The sequence below is a fragment of the Phlebotomus papatasi genome, chromosome 2, assembly GCF_024763615.1.
Source record: "Phlebotomus papatasi isolate M1 chromosome 2, Ppap_2.1, whole genome shotgun sequence".
In the NCBI taxonomy this organism is placed as follows: Eukaryota; Metazoa; Arthropoda; class Insecta; order Diptera; family Psychodidae; genus Phlebotomus; species Phlebotomus papatasi.
In genome coordinates this window covers 56,477,195-56,498,021 of record NC_077223.1, presented here as the reverse complement: position 1 = coordinate 56,498,021, position 20,827 = coordinate 56,477,195, and the positions used below count along the sequence as shown (strand labels likewise).

At 34.2% G+C, this 20,827-nt stretch overlaps 1 protein-coding gene across 1 annotated transcript in view; it reads right to left on the bottom strand.

The window, feature by feature from the left end:
- LOC129801820 (D-beta-hydroxybutyrate dehydrogenase, mitochondrial) overlaps nt 1-10,024 on the bottom strand; it is a 28,637-nt gene extending 18,613 nt beyond the window's left edge. The window contains exons 1-2 of the mRNA XM_055847172.1: nt 9,629-10,024; nt 9,236-9,496 (exon numbers count right to left, since the gene is read on the bottom strand). Of these exons, the coding sequence (XP_055703147.1) occupies nt 9,236-9,496; nt 9,629-9,652 (285 nt within the window). The 5' untranslated portion in view covers nt 9,653-10,024. The remainder of the gene's footprint in view (nt 1-9,235; nt 9,497-9,628) is intronic.
- Nucleotides 10,025-20,827: the final 10,803 nt, after the last annotated feature.

The window sequence follows — 20,827 nt, the reverse complement described above, 5'->3', positions numbered from 1 at the left end:
GCTGAGTTAGCTAAGATTCTTTACAATCCCAGCTTTTGTGATTTGGGTCCCTAGTAGTAGGTAATGCCAAATCAATTCCCCACCCCCAATCGATTTTCGTGAACGGTCCGTCCTAGTACGTCCCGTCCGTTCCGTCCATCCCGGCCGTCCGTCGCATAACCGCGTCTGGAGAGAGAATGGAAAGAGATAACGACAAGCGGTTTTCGGCAAAGGTTAAATGCCTATAGGTGGCTAGAAGTAGGTGATGTCAGATCCAACTTTCTAACTTTTTTTTTTCCAACTTTTCAACCTCAATTAAATCGACACGTGCTTAACCAATCTTGATGAGTACTTCGACATAATTGTAGAGAACATTTATATTTATATTTCGTCCAAATATCGTTTTCCGCTTAGACAGTGCCATCTGTAAAAAAAAAATGATTTTCCCATAATAACGCTTTGAAATCACTCAGATGTCAATTTGACTACTTATACTAGACCAAGACACTTAAAAAAGGATTTTAAATGGAAAGTCTCACAAAATACAACAATTCTTTGATATAATTGAAGTTCATCAAATGAACACTTGGGGCGCTCGGGGTGAAAAAACGAGTTCAGGAACAAACAACTTCGATTATCTCAGCTTTTGAGTAATCGATGAGATCAAGTTCTATGGCAAAATTGTAGAGAACATTTTGGTCTACATTTCACCCTTATATCACTTTTCTGTCACTCCATCCAAATCTTTGATATTTTGGTTTAAATACAAAATTTGTATAATTTCACTAATTTGATTCAAGATAACTGAATGGCATCCTCCAACTTCAGCTCTAAATCGAATTTGCATGCATTCCGAGTTAGATCACGTTAGGAATCTCACCTACAATAAGCTGATCTAGGCTTATCACTAGTTTTTTTCCTCGCATACCAATTATGTTGATGGTAATGTTAAAAAAATGTTAAAATGCTAATAAATAAATCTCTGAAAAGTGTATTAATTAACCGATTGTGATTCATTTGAAAAAAAAAAATAACCTCTCAGTCCTCGGTAATTACTATGGTTTTTTTGGATTATCATCTCACCCACAAAAATAGCATTATCTCCATATTTATATTCATATAATTTGCATCGGAAAAACTTTTTCAAGCAATCACTAATTATCATTTTATATTGAGAGAAGCCGCTGTTGAAGTTTTTAACTTTTGATTGATGAATTTTTACGTGAACAATGCAAAGGCGTAAAGGGCAAAGGTGAAATCGGAAATGCAAAATCATACTGGAGGTTGAAATAAAACATTCAAATATGCCTATACTACATTAGGTAAAGAGCTTTAATGTTACATATGTATACAATTCATTAATTTTCTGTATACAGATTGCATTATTCATTGTTGTTTATCAGATCTTCTGATTTTTGAAAACATTGGAATAGGGCCTTTAAATGCTTTTAATGGCGTTCTGGTCGAAAAAACCGAGTTCGGAAACAAACAACCTCGATTATCTTGGCTTCTAAGTAATCGATGAGATTAAGTTCTTCGGCAAAATTATAGAGAACATTCTGGTCTACATTTTACTCATATATTTTTTATCTGTAAATCCCATCCAAATCCTTGATATTTTGGTTTAAATACAAAATTTATATAATTTCAGGAATTTGATTCAAGATATAACTGAATGATGTCTCCCAACTTCAGCTCTAAATCGAATTTGCATGCATTCCGAGTTAGATTACGTTAAGAGTTTCACCTACAATAAGCTAAATTAGGCTTATCACTAGCTTTTGATAAAATTTTGGAAATCTGAAGTTTCGATTTCTTAAAGTCACACTGTTTGTCCTTCGCGTCTGGCTATTACCTCGCCAAGACTTGGAACAAAAAAAACATTAAAAGGCACTTTAGAAGCATATTTCTAAACCGAATGGTATCATGTTTAGGCTGGTTGGAAAGGTCTTGGAATTTCTCATAAAACTGAACCGATAACTAATTTTTATCCGAAAAGCAATTCTATTATTTTTAAAACTATTTTAGCGTATCTTTTGAGTGATAGATATATAAATCTATTCCAATTGATTGAAAACCGGGAAACGGTAAGTTCAATTCAATTTCAATTTCAATTCAATTTATTAAATGTGGAGCTCAGAGGCAAAATGGCACATATCCTATGGCTAAAGCATAGGATATGCGCCATTTTGCCTCTGAGCTACACAAATAAGCAAATAAGACAAACTGTCCTCTGTTCAATAAAATTATGCGAAAGTACTTGTGAGGTATAGCATCCAAGTCACGTGTGTTGAACACTTCGCAAAGACTGGGTTGCTTTGTCATCCGTTATTTAGGTTTGCGACAATGTTTAGTTAGACCTTAACCCTCTAACGGGTAAGACCGCCTCCAGGCGGTCATTCTATAAATCGCATTTACTGCGATAATATTACTTATTTGAAGTTGAAATATGTACAGTGTCCTCAGTTATAGTCTTACTAACTTATTTTCTGAAGCTGAACTCATTTTGACCTTTCGTTTGCTTATAATCTTTAGTTTTATGTGACAGGTCAGAGAAAAAACAACAAAATGTCGCTCGCGACATTTTGCGTTTTCAAGTGCAAAAAAGATTGTTTTAAAGTAATCTAACTGTAGTAAGAGTGTTACTTTCTGAAAGATATGCTATTCGAGTTTGTATATTTCAATTGATAAGTTTGAAAAAACTAAGAGTATGAGTTTAAGAATAAAAAAAAGGAAGACCGCCTGTGGGCGGTCTTATCGGTTCAAGGGTAAAATTTTCAAAAATTACCGATTTTTTTATTTAATTGTTTTGGTTGCTCTAATAAAATACTCCCTCCGTTCCGAAATAAGTCGTACGTTTGGGAAAAATTCTTGTTCCGAAATAAGTCATACGTTTGAGAAAAATTGGGATTAAGGGAAAGTTTGTTGATAAATGTTTTGTGTATCAACAATTATCTCTTGTAAAGAACTATTGTTAATGTTCAGCACTAAAATTGTGGTACAGTCTTCATGGTAAGTTGAAGAACGAATGTCTTAAAAATGTCTTATTTTTGGCGTTTTATTTTCAATCTAAAATAGGTGCAGAATGGTGAGAGATACAGACTTGGGACCTTCGGGGAACCCCCCCATAAGTTGACCCTGGGACCATTAATATGTCCTTTATTTTGCCCCCACCCCTCCCCTTCCCCTCCAAAATCATGTATTTAGGATTGCTCGAAAACACGTCGTGCGATTTTTTTTTTCAATTCTGGATATGTTTTAGAGAAACATATATGGTCCCAGGGTCAGCTTATGGGGGGTCCGCTGAAGGTCCCAAGTCCCTATCTCTCACCATTTTGCATCCAGATATTCGAATACATAAAAAAGGATGTTCTTTTTATTGCTCATTCTGCAAAATTTGAGATATAAAAAATGTCATATCGTTAATAACTGTTGAGTTCTACTTATGCATAATAAAGATTTAGAATAAATTCTAGTCTGTAATGTTAATCACAGCCCATCTTGTAGTAATTAACTATCTACCGGAGCTCTTTGAAAAAAACGCGAAAAATGGACAACTTCAACATATCGATTCCTCAACTTACCATCGTGATAGGATTCCCATATTATCTCTGAACATGGAGGATAGTTCATACACAAGATATTTGCAAATAACAAAAACATTCTCTGAAACCATTCCTTAATCCCTAATTTTTCGCCAAACGTACGACTTATTTCGGAACGGAGGGAGTATATTATTATTTTGTAATATGTTAATCATGGAAAACAATTCAGATTAAACGTAGATTACCCAGAATGAGTGAAATGGTCGATTTCTGCGAATTAAGCGAAATTGATAAAAAAGCAGACTTCAACAGTGATGATGAGTTCCCTAATTCGTCCTTTAATGCCCCAGATCGTGAAAAAGAACCAGAAGATGAGCAATGTATTTCAAAGGACCTTTAAATTATACAAGAAGATGACGTTTTCATACCTAGCCTGCAACCTATTAGTTTCAAATCAGTCTCATTGAAACACCTTGAGCTTCATTAACGTCTAATTATAAAAGTTATAAACGTTTTTTTCCTAAAAATTATCATTTCTTAGATAATCATACAACATTCATCCATAAAAAACGTTTAAAATTCATTTATTTTACTATTTGTTCACTATTTTTCAATTAAAATATTTCAGTCTTTTTATGCCTTAAACGGATATGACCGCCTGGAGACGGTCTTTACCTTTTGTCACCTGGCGCCCAAACGGAAAGAGATAATGAAGAATGGATGGCATCTTTGAGTTCAGTGGACCATGAATTACCCTAGACAGAATTATTTAACTACTTTTTTTGGATATTAAAGAAAACACCGTTATAGAGGGTTAAGAATTAAAAATATCAGAGTGAAGTGAAATGTGGTTAGAAATTTTTAACCATACAACTATTATTTCAAATGTATATAACGAGTGCTGTATATTGCATAACCCCCTGAAGAATAAGCAGGCTGTCTCACTGATAAAAGGATGATTTGTGACATTTTCGCTACAAGAGTATGTAAACATGTTTACGTTGAATTTTCAAATTATGGCAAGAACGTGTTTCACCACAAAATACAATTCACAGATTCATTACACATAGATATTCTTGACCTCAGCCATGAACATTCTGAATAATTACTTTTATGCGTTGTGGAATAGGATTTTTCCTATAATTTAAATGAATATACATTTTTTTCATATATTTCACCAAGAAAACATGTGCACCATGAAATATTTTTTCGGTCCAAAATCAGTTCATAGAGCTGAGGACCTGTGGGTGGAGGAGGGCACAAAAAAAAAGAAATATTCTTTAACCCTCTAACGGGTAAGACCGTCTCCATCACATTTACAGCGACAATAAAGGTTTTATTTACTTAAAAGTGCTATAGTGTCCTCGGTAATAGTCTTATAAACATCTCTTGAATGTTTGAACTCATTTTCACTCTTCGTTTTGTTGCTATTCCCAGTTTTGTGTGACAGGTCAGAGAAAAAGCAACAGAAAATATTTGTGCAAAAAAACTCATTTCCAATTTCCATAAAAATACCGATTTAAAGTTATCTGACTAAAATAAATTTATTTTTTACTGAAAGATATGTCATTCTACATTTTATTTAAAAAATTTGAAAAAACTGAAAATGTGAATTTTAGAAGCAAAAAGAGTTTCAAAAAAATTTTATATTTTCTCACCTAGCGCCTAAACTAAAAAAGATAATGAAGAATGGATGGTTTTTTCGACTTTATTGGATAATAATTAACCCAGAAAACATTGTTTTAGAACTTTTTTTTCGCATATTAAAGAAAAGACCGTTAGAGGGTTAACTGTTCAGTGTTTATTGTTTTTCTTACTTTGTCAATTGTTACATTTTTTATTAAAATTAAATCATATTAGGTGTACAAAAAAAGCTCTCGATGTTTTTTGTGATAATTAAATTTGTTTGTTTTAAAGAAAATGAGAAAATTCGATATATTGTCCATATTATATATCGCTCCTTGGAAATTACAAGGGACCAACTAATTTTCGGCCATTTTTTGTACACCTTTTAAACTTAATTAAACTTAATTAATTAAACTAAAAATTAAACTTTTAATCAACTGCCCGTACTTTCTTACAAATCTTTGTTGTAACGAACATTTTTTTTCATTTTGTGAGAATTTTTACGAACTTTAGTTCAATGTTAATTGTATTTATGTACAGAGAAATCGTCAGTCAGAGCAAGTGACACTCAAATCATCCAATTTTTTCTCAGTGGAGGTAGGAAAAATTCTTGCCTCCACCCAGAATCGATCTGGAGACCTCTCGTTAACTAGACGAGTACTCTACCAACTGAGCTATTTTAGAGGCCACATGCTCTGCTTGACTTGGTACACGACCTTTAACCAATTGCATTGTGCACTTTTCATTTTATTTTATTGACATTTTGAATTTGAGAGATTCCGATTTGAGAGACTCTAATGTACTACCAATTATAAACTATTGATTAAGAATCATTATGACGTTGGTTACAAATACCGCCAGTACGTACAGACTTTGACAGCATCAACTATCGGTGCACAGCGAGAACTTTTTTATACACCCAATAATATTGCTGTGACTAACTCAGAATTATAATTAATTAGGTAAGTAAAAAATCTATTTAGTAGACTAATTTGTTGAGAAATTGTAAGACAGTCTTATTAATGATATCGTTAGAAATTCTGCTATATAATAAAATGCTATATCTTTAGGTAAGATTTGATTACATTACTTTTCCCCTGAAATCGTGGTATCATTAACAGTGCTCAAGCGCAAGATGAAACGGGGCGGAAATCTTACACCGTAAATTCTCCTTCTAGTGCTATGAGACACTTATTAATGTTTTCGAAGGAGTTGGTTCACCGCAAATGCACATCTTACAGAGATTACATTTTGTTTATTTATTTTCATGTCTGAAAATGATACTGTAATTGCAGGATTAACCTTATATTATATTTGGCTTCAGCTGTATACGTAAAACCCAGGTAACAATTTATATGTTTTTTCTTTGAAAAAACAAAAGAGTTTTTGGTTTTTTTTTTTAAAATTATGTTTAGACGAGTTAATGTGAAATATGATTCGTGTTCTCAACAAAAGCATAAATCTGTGAGTTGAATTAAATAAGGGAAAGCGGTGAGTTTTGGAACACGAGCAGTGTGGGACAAGTTGGTTTTTTTTTATTAATTATCACAATAAATCGAATTAAAGCAGTACATTCGTAGGCAGCATTAAGAATGCCGAAAACCAAAATCCCGAACGCCAAAATCCCGAAAGCCAAAATCCCGAATGGGCCAAAATCCCGAATTCTTAAAAGTGTCATAGCTACTCCCACGATTGCACCCGCGCTTGCTGGAGGCAAAGGAAAATCTTCTGTGTCTTGGAAAATTATTCTAAACATTTTCCTCCACATAATTACATCCCTTTGAGGATTTTGAACATTCGGGATTTTGGCTTTCGGGATTTTGGCTGCCACCGAGCATTAAGATAGAGTCATTCCGGTAGAGATGGGACAATCAGTGGAAGAGATGAACCACTTCGCCTCCTGCCCACACTTTCTCTCCATACTATTGACTCCTCCTTTGGTCTATTTATGCTTTAAAAAGAAAACACGCTAAGACGCCGGTGGGCACAATTTAACGCTTTCTGACTTTATGATAATACGTATATATTTAAGGTCTGTTTCAAGACCCTTTGTCCAAAAGCAGTTGATTTTAATAAGTCAGAAAGCTCTAAAGACCAGCTATAATATACTAAAACTATAGGCTGATCGATACCATAGGGGCGAAGCTATTAAAAAAACAAAAAAAGTATTCAAAATGGCGGAAGAAGGGATGAGGGGGTGGGGGGTTAATGCACCAAGTTACAATTATCACCCGATATATAATCTTTTCCGAAAATCGCAAGTCGATATCTCTCTTAGTTTAGGAAATAGGGTGATTTGCATAAAGCGAGACAGTTTGGAAAGTTGGACAAAGCAGTGTGGAATGTGAGACACCTCCTTAAAAACTTGATAATAATTCAATTAAATATTTCAATTTTCGATAAAAAGATTATCAAACCTAATTTTATGATTATTTTAGAAGTTAAAAATGCAAAAATTGTGATAAAATAATCAAAGGGTGACTTGTAAGAAGAATTTAAAAAATGTATTTTATGCGTGATATTCATAACCTTGACACGGTAGTTGTCATTTTCTCTCATCCATCACACATCCATCACATCCATTTAAAAGGTGAATACAAAATATTTGTGAAATATTGCATTTAAAATGGAGAGAAAAGTGATTTAATTTCGTGTTGCTTTAAAAACAAGTTTTTTGAAATCTTGGACAAGTTGATTTTGTGAATGAATTTGGTGGTTTTGTGCAGTGAAATCATGTTAACAAGAACGACAAAGATCCTTAAGTATCCGGAGAAATAGTTGCAACAGCAGTTAGCAGCTGATAAGAAGAAAATCTCCTGGAAAAAGCTGCAAGGATTTCCAGATTCCGAAGACTACTTTTTCTGACAGAGGTAAATATCGCAAAAACACCTGGAGAAAAACAAATAGGAGCCTCTACAGAACTCCCAAAGCAAGTAAAAAAGGACTTGAGCGGATGGGGAATTGAAATGTGCTAAAAATTGCATCCGTTTTAAAGCTATAACTGCTGGACAGCGCGAGGCGTCTGTGAAATTTACAGAATCTCTTTTTGGTTGGACATCCAGGAAGTTCTTGGTAATTAGCGTTCCTCAACTATTACCCGGACATAAAGGAGTGATTAGAATAACCATCAAATGTGCAAGTATACAGAGAAAACCCTCAACATTTGTTTTTCTACATATTTCGTATGAGATTTTGTCATTAATATCACTATGTCCAACTTTCCAAAAGTTTTTGTCCAACTTTCCAAAATTTTATCCATCTTTTCAAAATGTGTTGTTTACTAATTTCATTGAATATTTTAATTAATTGATTGAAAATTCTAATAAAAACTGTTAAAATTCTGTTGGAATATTTCACAAGCAGTCTCATGATGCAAAGAAAATGAAAAAAAAAAATATTTAATCGGCTTAAAAATGCATTTGAAATTGAACTTTTTCTTAAGTGTCTCCCTTTCCACAATCCACCCTATTCAGCTCCAATGAGCGGCTGGACGGACGGAAACGTTTTTTTGCCATCCATATATTCGTGATCAGGAAGTGGCCAAACACATTTTGTCAAAGTTTGGGAGCGATCGCAGGACCTGAGATTTTGTTAGGAGTAGGAGATATTGTTAGGAATCTCACCTAAACGTCTCTGGGAAAACAGCTGCATAGGGATTTAGAGTGTATTCCACGCATGAGATTTGTTCCTGAGATGTTACATAAAGCAGAAGTGTAGCTCCTATTAGTTTAAAAACATCGAATTATCTCAGGGAAGACCACATCCCCAACTATCCCTTTTTGGTTCACGGTTCCCCGGATGTTGGGGACAGAACGATATATTAAACATTTGTATTCTCCATGAAAGCCCATGCATATTATAAGCTCAATAGAATCTTTTTATTAAAGTCAATTACCTATTGGCTATAACAATTCTAAAACAAGTTTTTTGGCTCTTTGGAATAATGCCTAAAAGTCAAAACACGAAAAAGCGTCTTAAATTTCCCTGATCTCCCCAAGTTATACTCATATGACTAATTTATTGATCATAATTCAAATATATAATTATTATTCTTATTAGACACCTTTTGATATTTTCATACTCACCTTTAGCAAGTGGTAAAACATAACGGCTCCAGTTGTGGAGAGGGAGAACCAAATGAACAGTGCGAATGTTGAGACTTGTGAAATATGGAGAACATTTAGGATTGTGGAGAGAATAATTGCAGCCCCGTGGCAACTGATTAAGGGTATCAGAAGACGATCAAAGAGATCCCAAGGTACCTCCTTGGGGGTTTGTTGTTGAGAACCCCCAATACATGATCCACGACGTTTGGCAGAACCCTGCCTCTTAATGGAGCCTTGTTTCTAGAATAAAATCATGGTATATTTGGCATGAGTTCAAAAAGGAGGTAGAGTATCTTTTAATAATCAGCTACAAAATGCATGAAAATGATGACACGCATTTAAGTCACATTATATAACTGGTGTGGTTCGTACCGTAATTGGTCCGGAAATCGGCATATCCTTGCTGAAATTCTATTTGAAGCAGTAATCTTAAAGATTATCCACAGATATGATTGATATTACGATTTATATTTAGACGAAAATCAATCCAGGCGCTCTGTTTTGGTCTTCCACTGTCACAGATTCAAATGGAAAAGTATAATCACTATAAACACAGGAGGTTTCACGGAATCACTTTTAATCCTTCAGGAAAGAAGCATAATGTTGTAACACGAAAGTGTGAAAACCAAGTAAGAATACTTTTCCAGCACAGAAATTAATTATAAGGCACCATGTGCACCAATCGCACCAATGCCATAGTTTTGTTTCGGAACAGCTTGGGTGACTAAGATTGTGAGGAATCTCATTCGGTGGATGAAGCGAGAAAATGTTGGTGAGATTTTAGCTAAAATTAAAGTCACTGGCTACGTAAATCTATTAATACATTGACGCTTCCATCACCCAGTGTTGTATAAGAATTTTCATAACTTTTAAAGAGGAAATGTTTCAATTCATTTTGTACACCTATAAAACCAATAAGGATTGGAAATGTTGAAAAACGATACAATGAAAAATTGCATGTATGATAAATTTACTCTTTAACCCTTTAAGGACGATTGGAACACCGGTACCAGTGTTCCATAAAGAAAATAATTTTTCCTGACTACCTAAAGTTATTTTTTTCTTATGTCTGTACATAATTGTAAAGTAGAAGGTTGAAGGAATCTAGAATATTTTTTGCAAGTCTCTAGCTATTTGCTATGTAGTAAATATTTAAGCTCAAAAATGGCGAATTTTTAAATTCTCAAATTCATAATTGATTTTATTTTTTTACACTTTCAATTTTTTTAAGCAAAAGCCTTTTGGCAATAAAATCTACAATACTCATACGTAATATTTTTCATTAAAGTGAAAAATATTATTCATTGGTATTGTCAGAAAAATTACTTAAATTTTTGAGCTATTTTTGTCCCTATCGTTCATGGAAACACAAAATACACCGAATCAGACTGCGTTGGACTTTTCAAGGTTAGATGTAAAACTTATCATTGATTATGTTTCTCAGTTTATTTTTTGTTGTTGATTTTCAGTCCGCAAAAAGTGTCACGTCGTTGAAGGGTTAATATATTAAGTGAGATTCTTAACAATCTCATGTCCTCCGATCGGCCCCAAACTTTGCCAGAATGTGTTTGGCCAATTCCTGATCACGAACATATGGATAGCTAAAAACCGTTCCCGTCCGTCCGTCCGGCTGCTCTTTGGAGCTTAATAGCTCCCAAACTGAGAACTTGCGGTATTCGGCAAAGGTTATTATCGTGTAAAAATTGCAACTTGGTGCATTGACCCCCACTCCTCCTTCCACCATTTTGAATACCCACCTGTTTTGTTTTCTCAATAACTGAGCCCCTATGGGATGGATAGATCTCAAATTTTCGTATGTTATAGCTGGGCCTAAGGGTTTTCAATCAGTACCAAACTTAAATTCTCCTGACCTGACCCTCCTGATCCAAGCTATAAGGGTCCAATCATAAGGGTCCAATCGTCCCAGAAACGTCCTATGCGAATATAATCGAATAAATCTGAACCAGGTCAAAAATCCATGCATTTGCCTTAACTACCTCGATTATCTCGGCTTCTAATTAATCAATGTCATCAAGTTCTTCAGCAAAATTATAGAGAACATTCTGGTCTACATTTCACCCATATATCACTTTTCTGTCAGTCCATCCAAATCCTTGATATTTTGGTTTAAATACAAAATTTGTATGATTTCACGAATTTGATTCAAGATAACTGAATGGCGACTCACAATTTCAGCTCTAAATCGAATTTGCATGCACTCCGAGTTAGCTCACGTTAAGAATCTCACCTACATAAGCCGGTTAGGATTATCTGTCCCTTTCTAGTGCAATGACCATTGACTGAATGAGTTAACTCTTTCGCGTCATTAGGGTCATATATGACCCGGGGAAAAAACGATTTCTTTTGACTATTTACATTAATTGAAATCTATCGGTTTGTGCACGACATCATAATAGAAGGATGTAAGATTCTTGGCTAATTTTCTCAAGACTCCAGATTTTCAGGAAAAGAAAATATTTGAGATCAAAAATCACTAATTTCGAACTTTGTGAAATGACTTTTCTTTTTCAAAATTTTTTATATTTATTTAGTTTTTTCAGCAAAAAGTTCTTTAGAAACACAAAATAGAATATCCAAAGATTGTATATTGCATATTTTGATATAATAAACTACTCTCAATTTTCCAGAAAAGCGTGTAGAATTTTCCGGGTCATATATGACCCTGTGGTCGCCAAGGGTAACAGTGTTTTCGTCCCAAAGCTATAGCGAAATGTAGTTGGGACATTGTTTTTCTTTGTGAAATGCAGGTGGGACATCTTGCTCCTGGACATTTCATCTTATATCTGATGAATTATAACATATTTTGCAATATTTTTGAGTATTCTGCAAGCGTCTCATATTGTGCAATTGTATTGTGAGTGAATAAATATGTAGATAAGTTTATTTTTGCCAAATACCACTCAAAATATTGTGACAGTGACTGTTCAAGGGATTTCCAGGAAGATTCCTTGAACACCAGGAGTACAGTGTTCATCAAAGCAATCCAGTTTGCCATGGTTTTGGCCAAATTAACAACTTCAAGCAAAAAAACTCTCAGAAAGCCCGTAATATAGATTTTGAAAATGGTATGTACACTTCCCTTGAGGACAACAGGGTCATATATGACCCGGGGTTTTTCCGAGTTTTCACGCAATGGAAAATTTTTTTCCTCTCTGAACTATTATATTTGATCATAAAGCATTAGGAAAAACTCAATTTTACATGAATTCATCTGCTGAATAAAAGTGGGACGCGAAAGAGTTAATCAGAAAGAAATCACAAAACTTTGATGATCATTTTACACTATGAAGCATGGGCACTTTCCCCTACAATTTACAATCTAATTTCTCGATGAGATAATTTTTTTTCAGTTGCGATAATTGTAATCTTGTACAATAGAAATTGGGGATTTTTTTGAATTAAAGTATTTCTTGTGTTAAATTTTGTGAGCATTTATATTTCTACATAATTTTATGATTTTAATGTATTGCAAGCCAATGGAACCGGAAGACAACAAAACTCACTGGGTGCATAAAGCTAAAATTGCAGAGAGATATTTATAAATAACGAATATATATATTGACCAAATTAGATTTTTTTTATCCCAATTCACATGTTTTATGACTGAAGAGGTAGATTTTATTGAGATAATAAAAAATTGATTGTTATTTATATGATTGGGGCAACACAGAAAGAAAGTGGGACCATTTAAAACATCGAATAGTCCAATGAAGTCATAAAAATGTAGGTATCGAATTTGGTGATAAACTCACTTTGGATTTCATTGAGTATGTCCATCGCCCACGAATGCTTCAAACAAGAGTGAGCCATTTTTTTTATTGAATTATATCTAATAGTACTAAAAAGATTTACTTTGAGAAAGATTCTCCGTACCTAACTACAGAAAATAATGGACGACAATAGCAAAAAATAGGATTCTTTAATCCACAATTGTTTAATATATATTTTAATATACGATTCATCCTTCAAACGTTAAAAATCGACACAAAAATCATTTTAACCCTTTATGCTCCAAACAAAACCATTTGGATTAGGAAAAATGGGTTTCCCACTAAATAATTTTGTGTTGCTGAATCTGTGGAACTTTCATTAATTTATGTTTACCAATATCCAATTGGACATTTTTCTCTGTTAAAATAGAAATTTGATTGGATTCTAAGAGCTTATCACTGGTCATTTTCTATTTTAAACAGTCTTAGTGGTGAATACCAACAAAAAAATTCATTGAAATCGGCTAATAAATATAAGTGATAGAGTCCGGTCCATATGGATATAGTAAGGATCGGGGTACAGTGGATTGGTGTAGAGACGGATGGGATGGGACCCATCATTAGAACGATCTCGATCTCATATACAATATATATATTAAAATTTCATCGAAATCACATGATGTCATAGAGGTTGTAGTACTCTACGAAGGCTTTCCAAAACATCAAAATCTTTCAAATTCCGATAAATAGAACCGGAGATATGGCCATTTGAAAATTGAATTTTTGACCCCTTCTAGCTCGGGTCAGGGGGGTCTTAAATTTTTTTTCAATCGAAAGCTCTTAGGCCCAGCTATAATATAGAGATCGATTGATGCCATAGGGGCTGAGTTATTGAGAAAACAAAATTTAGGAATGTTTCAAAATGGCGGAAGGAGGGGATGGAGAGTTGCATCTGACATCACCTACTTCTAGCCGCCCATTGATATTTAACCTTTGCCGAAAATCGCTTGTCGATATCTCTCTCCGTTCTCTCTCCAGAAGTGCTTACAAGACAAACGGACGAGACGGTCACGAAAAATCTGTTTTTAGGGCTTATGTTACTCGTGATTTAGAAGTGTCAAAGCGTGCAAACCCTGAGTTTGGGTCAGATCTCACGAGTTTGGATTTCACCTGTGACCACAAAACTTGAGATTGTATAGAATCTCAGCTAAAATGAGGTAACAAAACCTCATATATTACCGTCTAAAAATCATCGTATGACTTTTCTAATTTCCATAAATTAGGAATAGTGCAAATTGTTTTCTCATACAATCCGCAATCGTGCGATTTGACTTCAGTGACAGAGGGATACTGATTTACTAAGGTCAACCTCTTGCCTTCAAATATGAAAAATCTCTGATATTGAGCAAATATTTTCCAGTAACAGTTTTTGTATAAATATTCTAACTGAATAGAGAGAAGGACAAAGTTTCTGTGTAATAGAACTAGAGAGTATAATATGGCGTTTCTCGTCTTCCTCGTTTTTTATCATTCCAAAAATCATGTATTCTTTCTTCTCTTCTTACAGATGTTTGCATGTTGTTCGATGTTTAAGAAAATTACGCGTGGGTGTCAAAATCATGACCCAAATATCAGAATTACATAGAAGATTTATATTTTTATAATACGAATAATATGACATGAGAGAAATATTTCCATTATCCCTGCGCGACTTTATATTTGCAAAGTTATCATTCAAAATACATATTAGATGAGATTCTTAACAATCTCACCTACTAGGGTAAAGTTAAACAGTGGTACAAGTTGGACAATGGTACAATTTGGACAGGGCTTTTTGTCTTGATAAATTTAGTACTTCATTTTTATTTGTATATTTTTAATGCTTTATTTTTATAATTTGGTTTCTTGTGCTTAAAAACAAGTTTTGTACTGTATTTATCAAGAAAAAAGCCATGTCTAATTTGTACCGGTGAATTGTCCAACTTATAACACTAATTCCAAATTATATCACTTTACCCTATAATCCTAACAAAATCTTATGTCCTCCGATTGGCCCCAAACTTTGAAAAAATGTGCTTGGCCACTCTCTAATCACGAATATATGGATGGCTAAAAACCGTTCCCGTCCGTCAGGCCGCTCCAAATAATATTTCTCCAAACAGCTTAAAATATCCTAAACTAAGAGAGATATCGATATGCGGTTTTCGGCGAAGTTTATCGGCAAAGATATGATTTGCGGTTTATCGTATGAAAATTGCAACTTGATGCATTGACCCCCCTACCCCCCTCCCTCCTTCCGCCATTTTGAATACCCCCCTTTTTTTGTTTTCTCAATAGCTCCGCCCATACGACATTGATCGGGCTTAAATTTTAATATGTTATAGCTGGCCCTTAGAGCTTTCGATCAGTACCAAACATAAGGTCCCATGAACTCCTGCCTGACTCGATCTATATAGGTACAAAATAATTTCTTAAATGGTCATAATTCCTGTTCTAATTGACAGAATTTGAAAAATGAGGACATTTTGTAAAGCTCTCGTGAAATTCCACTTCTCCTTGTAACATCGCAAGTTCATAAAATTAAATTAAATAACTTAAAAACTTCTTTGCGCATCGGGCTCAAATTCAAGTACGTTGTAGCCGCATATTATACCTATCAAACAAAAAACACTTAAGTCGATGGATAACCTCTGACCCGAGCTATAAGGTTTTTTTGTTTGATTGATTGATTGACTTGCTTCTATGTTCGATTCTAATTAACATTTTGACCTAAAGGAGAATGGTCAAATCCGGTCCCGGAATCGCCACGAACGGGACCTATGGCAATGGATAGACATTGGTATAAGTAAGAACTTTTGTTCTGGAACCAATGTTCTAAACCATGGAGGAAAAGTTCTAGAGCATAAAAACTATTTTTTAGAGGGAAGAATGGTCAAAAGTAATATATGGACACCGGTTCATCTTTATCTAGAGACGAGAGTAGGCGCATACTGGTATAAGATACTGGTTTGCAGATACTGGTATAAGATTAAAAAAATTTCCGGAACTCAGGACGATAAACGCTGAGAGTCCTTGTAAAAAGCCTCTATCCTTCCGATAAATCCCTATTTTGACAACAAATTACGCAAGAACGACTAAAGCGATCTTGATGAAATTCGGTATAGAGTCAGTGTATGACTTAAACTTATTATCTATGTATACCACACCCTTCCCCCATCCTCCATTCTGATAGCCCCCATACAAAATGAAAGCAATTTACTTTATAACTCCTTTCTGAGAAAAGGTATTTTCAACAATCCCCACGAAGAATTTTTTGATCGAGCTTGATTGAATGAAAAAATTGAATAAGTAATAATGTTAACAATCATTTTTGTGATTTTTTATATTTCATTTTTCGCCTCATTAAGATCTTTTGGTACGTGAAAAAAGAAACATATCCTCACTGTATAATCTAATTGGCATTAGTTGTGATTTTTTTGATATTGTAATCAAGTTTTTGAATATGCTTCTCAATTTATTGTCTACAGAAGTTGTATAAATTTGCAATTCAGTGGATTAATAACAATTTGTGCGAAGGAATTCTTTCTATATTGGAACTATCAGATAGGTGGGTGTTGGGGGGTGGTATGCTAGTTAAAGAGTCTTCCATAAGCTTTGTTTCAAGTATACGCAGAAAACCCTCAACAATTGATTTTCTACATATTTCGTATAATATTTTGTCATTAATATCACTATGTTCATCTTTCCAAAAGTTTTTGTCCCACTTTCCAAAATTTTATCAATCTTTTCAAAATGTGTTGTTTTCTAATGTCATTGAATATTCTAATTAATTGGTTGAAGATTCTAATTAAAATTGTTAAGATTCTGTTAGAATATTTCACAAGGAATCTCATGATATAAATTAAATGAAAAAATAAAAATGCATTTGAAATTGAACTTTTTCTTAAGTGTCTCCCTTTCCACAATTCACCCTATATCATTTTACTTTTACTTAATCCAAATCCTAGATATTTTGGTTTTAAATACAAAATTTTCATTTATTTTGGAGATTTCATTTAAAATTACTGTATAAAATCACTCAATTTCAGCTCCAAATCGAATTTGCATTCGATTTGATTTCTCACGTCAAGAATCTCACCTACAATAAGATCTAGGCTTATCACTTGCTTTTCATTCAAAATAGTATTTCAGAAATTACTAGCCATTCTTTGACTAGTTTTGAACCCACAATATTAATAATAATATTATATAATCCATTGAATATACCGATTTAATACACATTTCTCTGATTGGTCTTTTTGAATTCAATGTTTCAAATTTATTTTATTGTACTTCATATTACTTTATCGGCACATATTATACTTTTAGAAAAAATGTACTTGGAAGTATCCGAATAAGTATTATAAAGAGTATTTTCTGTCTTACCAAATCATTGTAAAAGCTCCAAGGCCAATTCCAGACGTAAAACCCGCCCTTCAGTCCCAAGAAGTAATCAAAATCCTAAGGTGTATCAAATTTTCCTACCTAAAAGCGTCATTCAATGTGGATACGTCACAAAGCCAAAAGCTTTCACCGGGGCCGGACGCAGAAGAAAGCATTCAATTATTGGTTCAGATGGGTAATGGAAATATGTTTTGTGTAGTAGAATAGATTATTGAAGTACATTGACTATATGATGAAATTATAGAAATAAAATTAAAGCTTCATCTTAATAAACACTTTATATACTTTATAAACGATCACTGTATGTTATTGAAGAACTATAATTGGAATATGATTGAGACTTAAAGGGGAGCATAATTAGGTAATCAAAGGTGATTGACCAGTATGTGAAGATGCTAAAATTTTTACTAATTCTGAAAAACTATAATTCAAATTTAATAGATTTGATTATTTTTATTTATTACACATACATGTAAGTAAGAAGCGAAATAGTAAAAGATAGCTTGGATTTATTGCTTAATATTATTTTCCACTCTTTTTCCCCTAGATATGCAATTTCAGTTGCTGAAGGAAAATTGAAGAAGAAGAAGAATCATGTAATTGACCAATGTAAAGTTTGTTTTCCTAACATAATTTTTCCATTAAGAATATAACGTAACTTTTCTGAAATAAGTCTTTCAAAACAATAACGTTTTTGTTTTTCACGGACAGTTTTAAACAAATTCTTTCGAAATATTTACTAACTCTGTACATCTGGCAACACTTATAAACCGGGTATTTTTACATAATTGACATTCAATAATGCTCACATGGAGTTACTTTTTCAAATTTTATTCAATTTGTTCCTTTATTTTCGGTGCGGCAGCAAAACAATTCAATCTTACTACACGAACAATGGCAGAATATTCTCTAGAAATAGTTATTCTCTCACGAAATTTTCAAGTAGTTTCCGTGATTTTTAAGTTCGATCATAAAAAAATTATTGAACTATTGCTTCTCTTCCTAGAACAATACAATTTATAAAAAAAATTCTAAGTGATCCTAAACTTTTTTACGTAAAGACTGTACATATCTGCACCAAAGACTTTATTTATAATAATAATAATAATAATTTATTCAACTTCGTATAACCCCCCGTACCATGCGTCCGCCGCCGTCTCAGCGTTGGTGACCAGCCTCCGAAGCCAAACGGCGGAAATGCTTCTTCACTGGCTGTATAAGCATTCGTTACATATTACTACATACAATCTCATTTTAACAAAGTGATTGATTTCAGACTGACGTAAAGGCACAGGGATACGAAATGAAATTTAAAGAGGGAGCGCGTAGCCAATGGCTGTTTGCGTCCTCTTGGGGGTGCAACACCCCAAAAAACAAAGAAAAATTAAAATTAGCTTATAGTATATAGGAATGCAAATTAAAGTAGTGCAATGAAACTTAAAATTAAGGATATAGTATAAGTTTAAATTAAGTTTAAATTAATCTGAGAGCTCATGGAGTCCGGAAAAGTGCTCCACGAATCAGGGGCGGAACGAGGTAACCGTCAGAACAGGCCGCGGAATGGCGCCCCAGGCCCAACGACACCCAGCACCTATAGGGAAAAACACCCCGACCACCTCAAGCTCCTCCCCCCAAAAATTGCAGGTCCGCCCTGTACATAAATTTCACAAAATCGGGGAAGAGAGCCCAGTGAAGCCAGGAGAGAGAACCCCAAAGAGCAGACCCGCAAAAGGTGAGAACGAATTTGCCTGGGACTTGGATGATCGTACATAAGGTGGCCCCTAAAGATGAACAAGGGACAATCAAGAGCGACGCCAGGCCGCAGCCAGAAAAGGGCACCCCCACACCAGAGACGAGAAACAATCTGTCCCAGAGGAAGCAGAGCTCATTGCAAGTTTAAGGCAGGATAGAAAAAAATGTGAAATTGCATTAATTTTAATAGCGGATTTGAAGTTTAAGGCAGGAATGATATATATATATACATATAAAAAAGAAAGAAAAGAAAAAAATAAAAAATCGGAAGAGCTGAAAAAAAAACTCGGAAACTGCTAAAAGGGGAAAGGATCTTTAGAATAGAATAGAATAGAATATTTAGAATAGGCCAAGAATAAAAAAAATAAGCATTGCAGTGCAAGAGGTTATGGTCTACGAGCATCATAACGGGAATATAGAAGTTTAATCTGATCCACACTAGAACGAGCAAGGAGATAACCCATAACCGCCGCTCCAGATAACGGAACACGCTCCTGGATTAAATTATTAACCACCGTAGGACATTTATAATTAATTGACCTTTTGAACCACTCATACCTAGGCCACGGGACTAGGACAGCATGAAGATCCCTAGGGCAATCGCGTACAGGGAAGTTTCCTTTCACAAAAACCCTGAATAAGGAAATGACAATCAAGGCATAAAGAGTCAGAATACCCCATCTACGGAACAGTGGCGCAGTATGGTTGTACCTACCCACTCTGGAGATAATGCGCATTATTTTCTTCTGTAGTACTACAATTGGGTTTAAAACGTTTGAACAACAACATCCCCAAAAAGGAGCGCCGTATCTCAATCTGGATTCGATCATGGCATAGTAGTACGACAACATAATCCCATCAGTTCCCAATTTGCGAATCATGTAACAGTATCTTAGAAGATTCCTTAAATCATGAGAAAGGTGACTGATGTGACTTTTCCAGCTCAGTCTGAAGTCCAGCCAGACCCCAAGATACTTAAACTCTTTGACCCTCTGAATTTTCATGCAAGAAGACCCACAAGTTCCCCCACCAGGTTCCCTGCAATCATAGGAGTGGCAGACCGTGTGGTCTCTAACACTAATTTACATTGATTTTTCAGTTATGATAAACTTATTTTATGAAAATTTGTGGTATTAATGCCTATAAATGATCAAAAAATACAGAAATATAATGAATTTAAAAAAAAAAAATAAATTTCAGGCAATATTTTCAAAGAAAATGAAAGTGTGCTACTTATATTGTCTGTACGAATTATACCTAAACTCATAAAATGACAAAAACACATGGTTTTAACACATACGAATATTAAATAATTGTCATTTTTATTTATAATGGTGACGGCTCCATTCCATACTATGCTAAGTCGACTTAGCTTTATATTACTCCGGGAGATATGTTGTTCCTGAGACCGAGATCTACAACTGGTGAAAATTTGGTGGTCATCCGATGTTCGGGTAACAAGATAATTGAGACTTTCGAAAAAGAATTACACGGGCAGCATAGGAAATTGCCAACTTCAAATGGCTTTCCTGAAATGTTGTCATTCTGAGATAGCATAGTATGGAATGGAACTGTCGATGGGTATTATATTTTCTAAAAAATAAAGCATGAACAGATATAAAAATTGATATTCTATCATAAAACA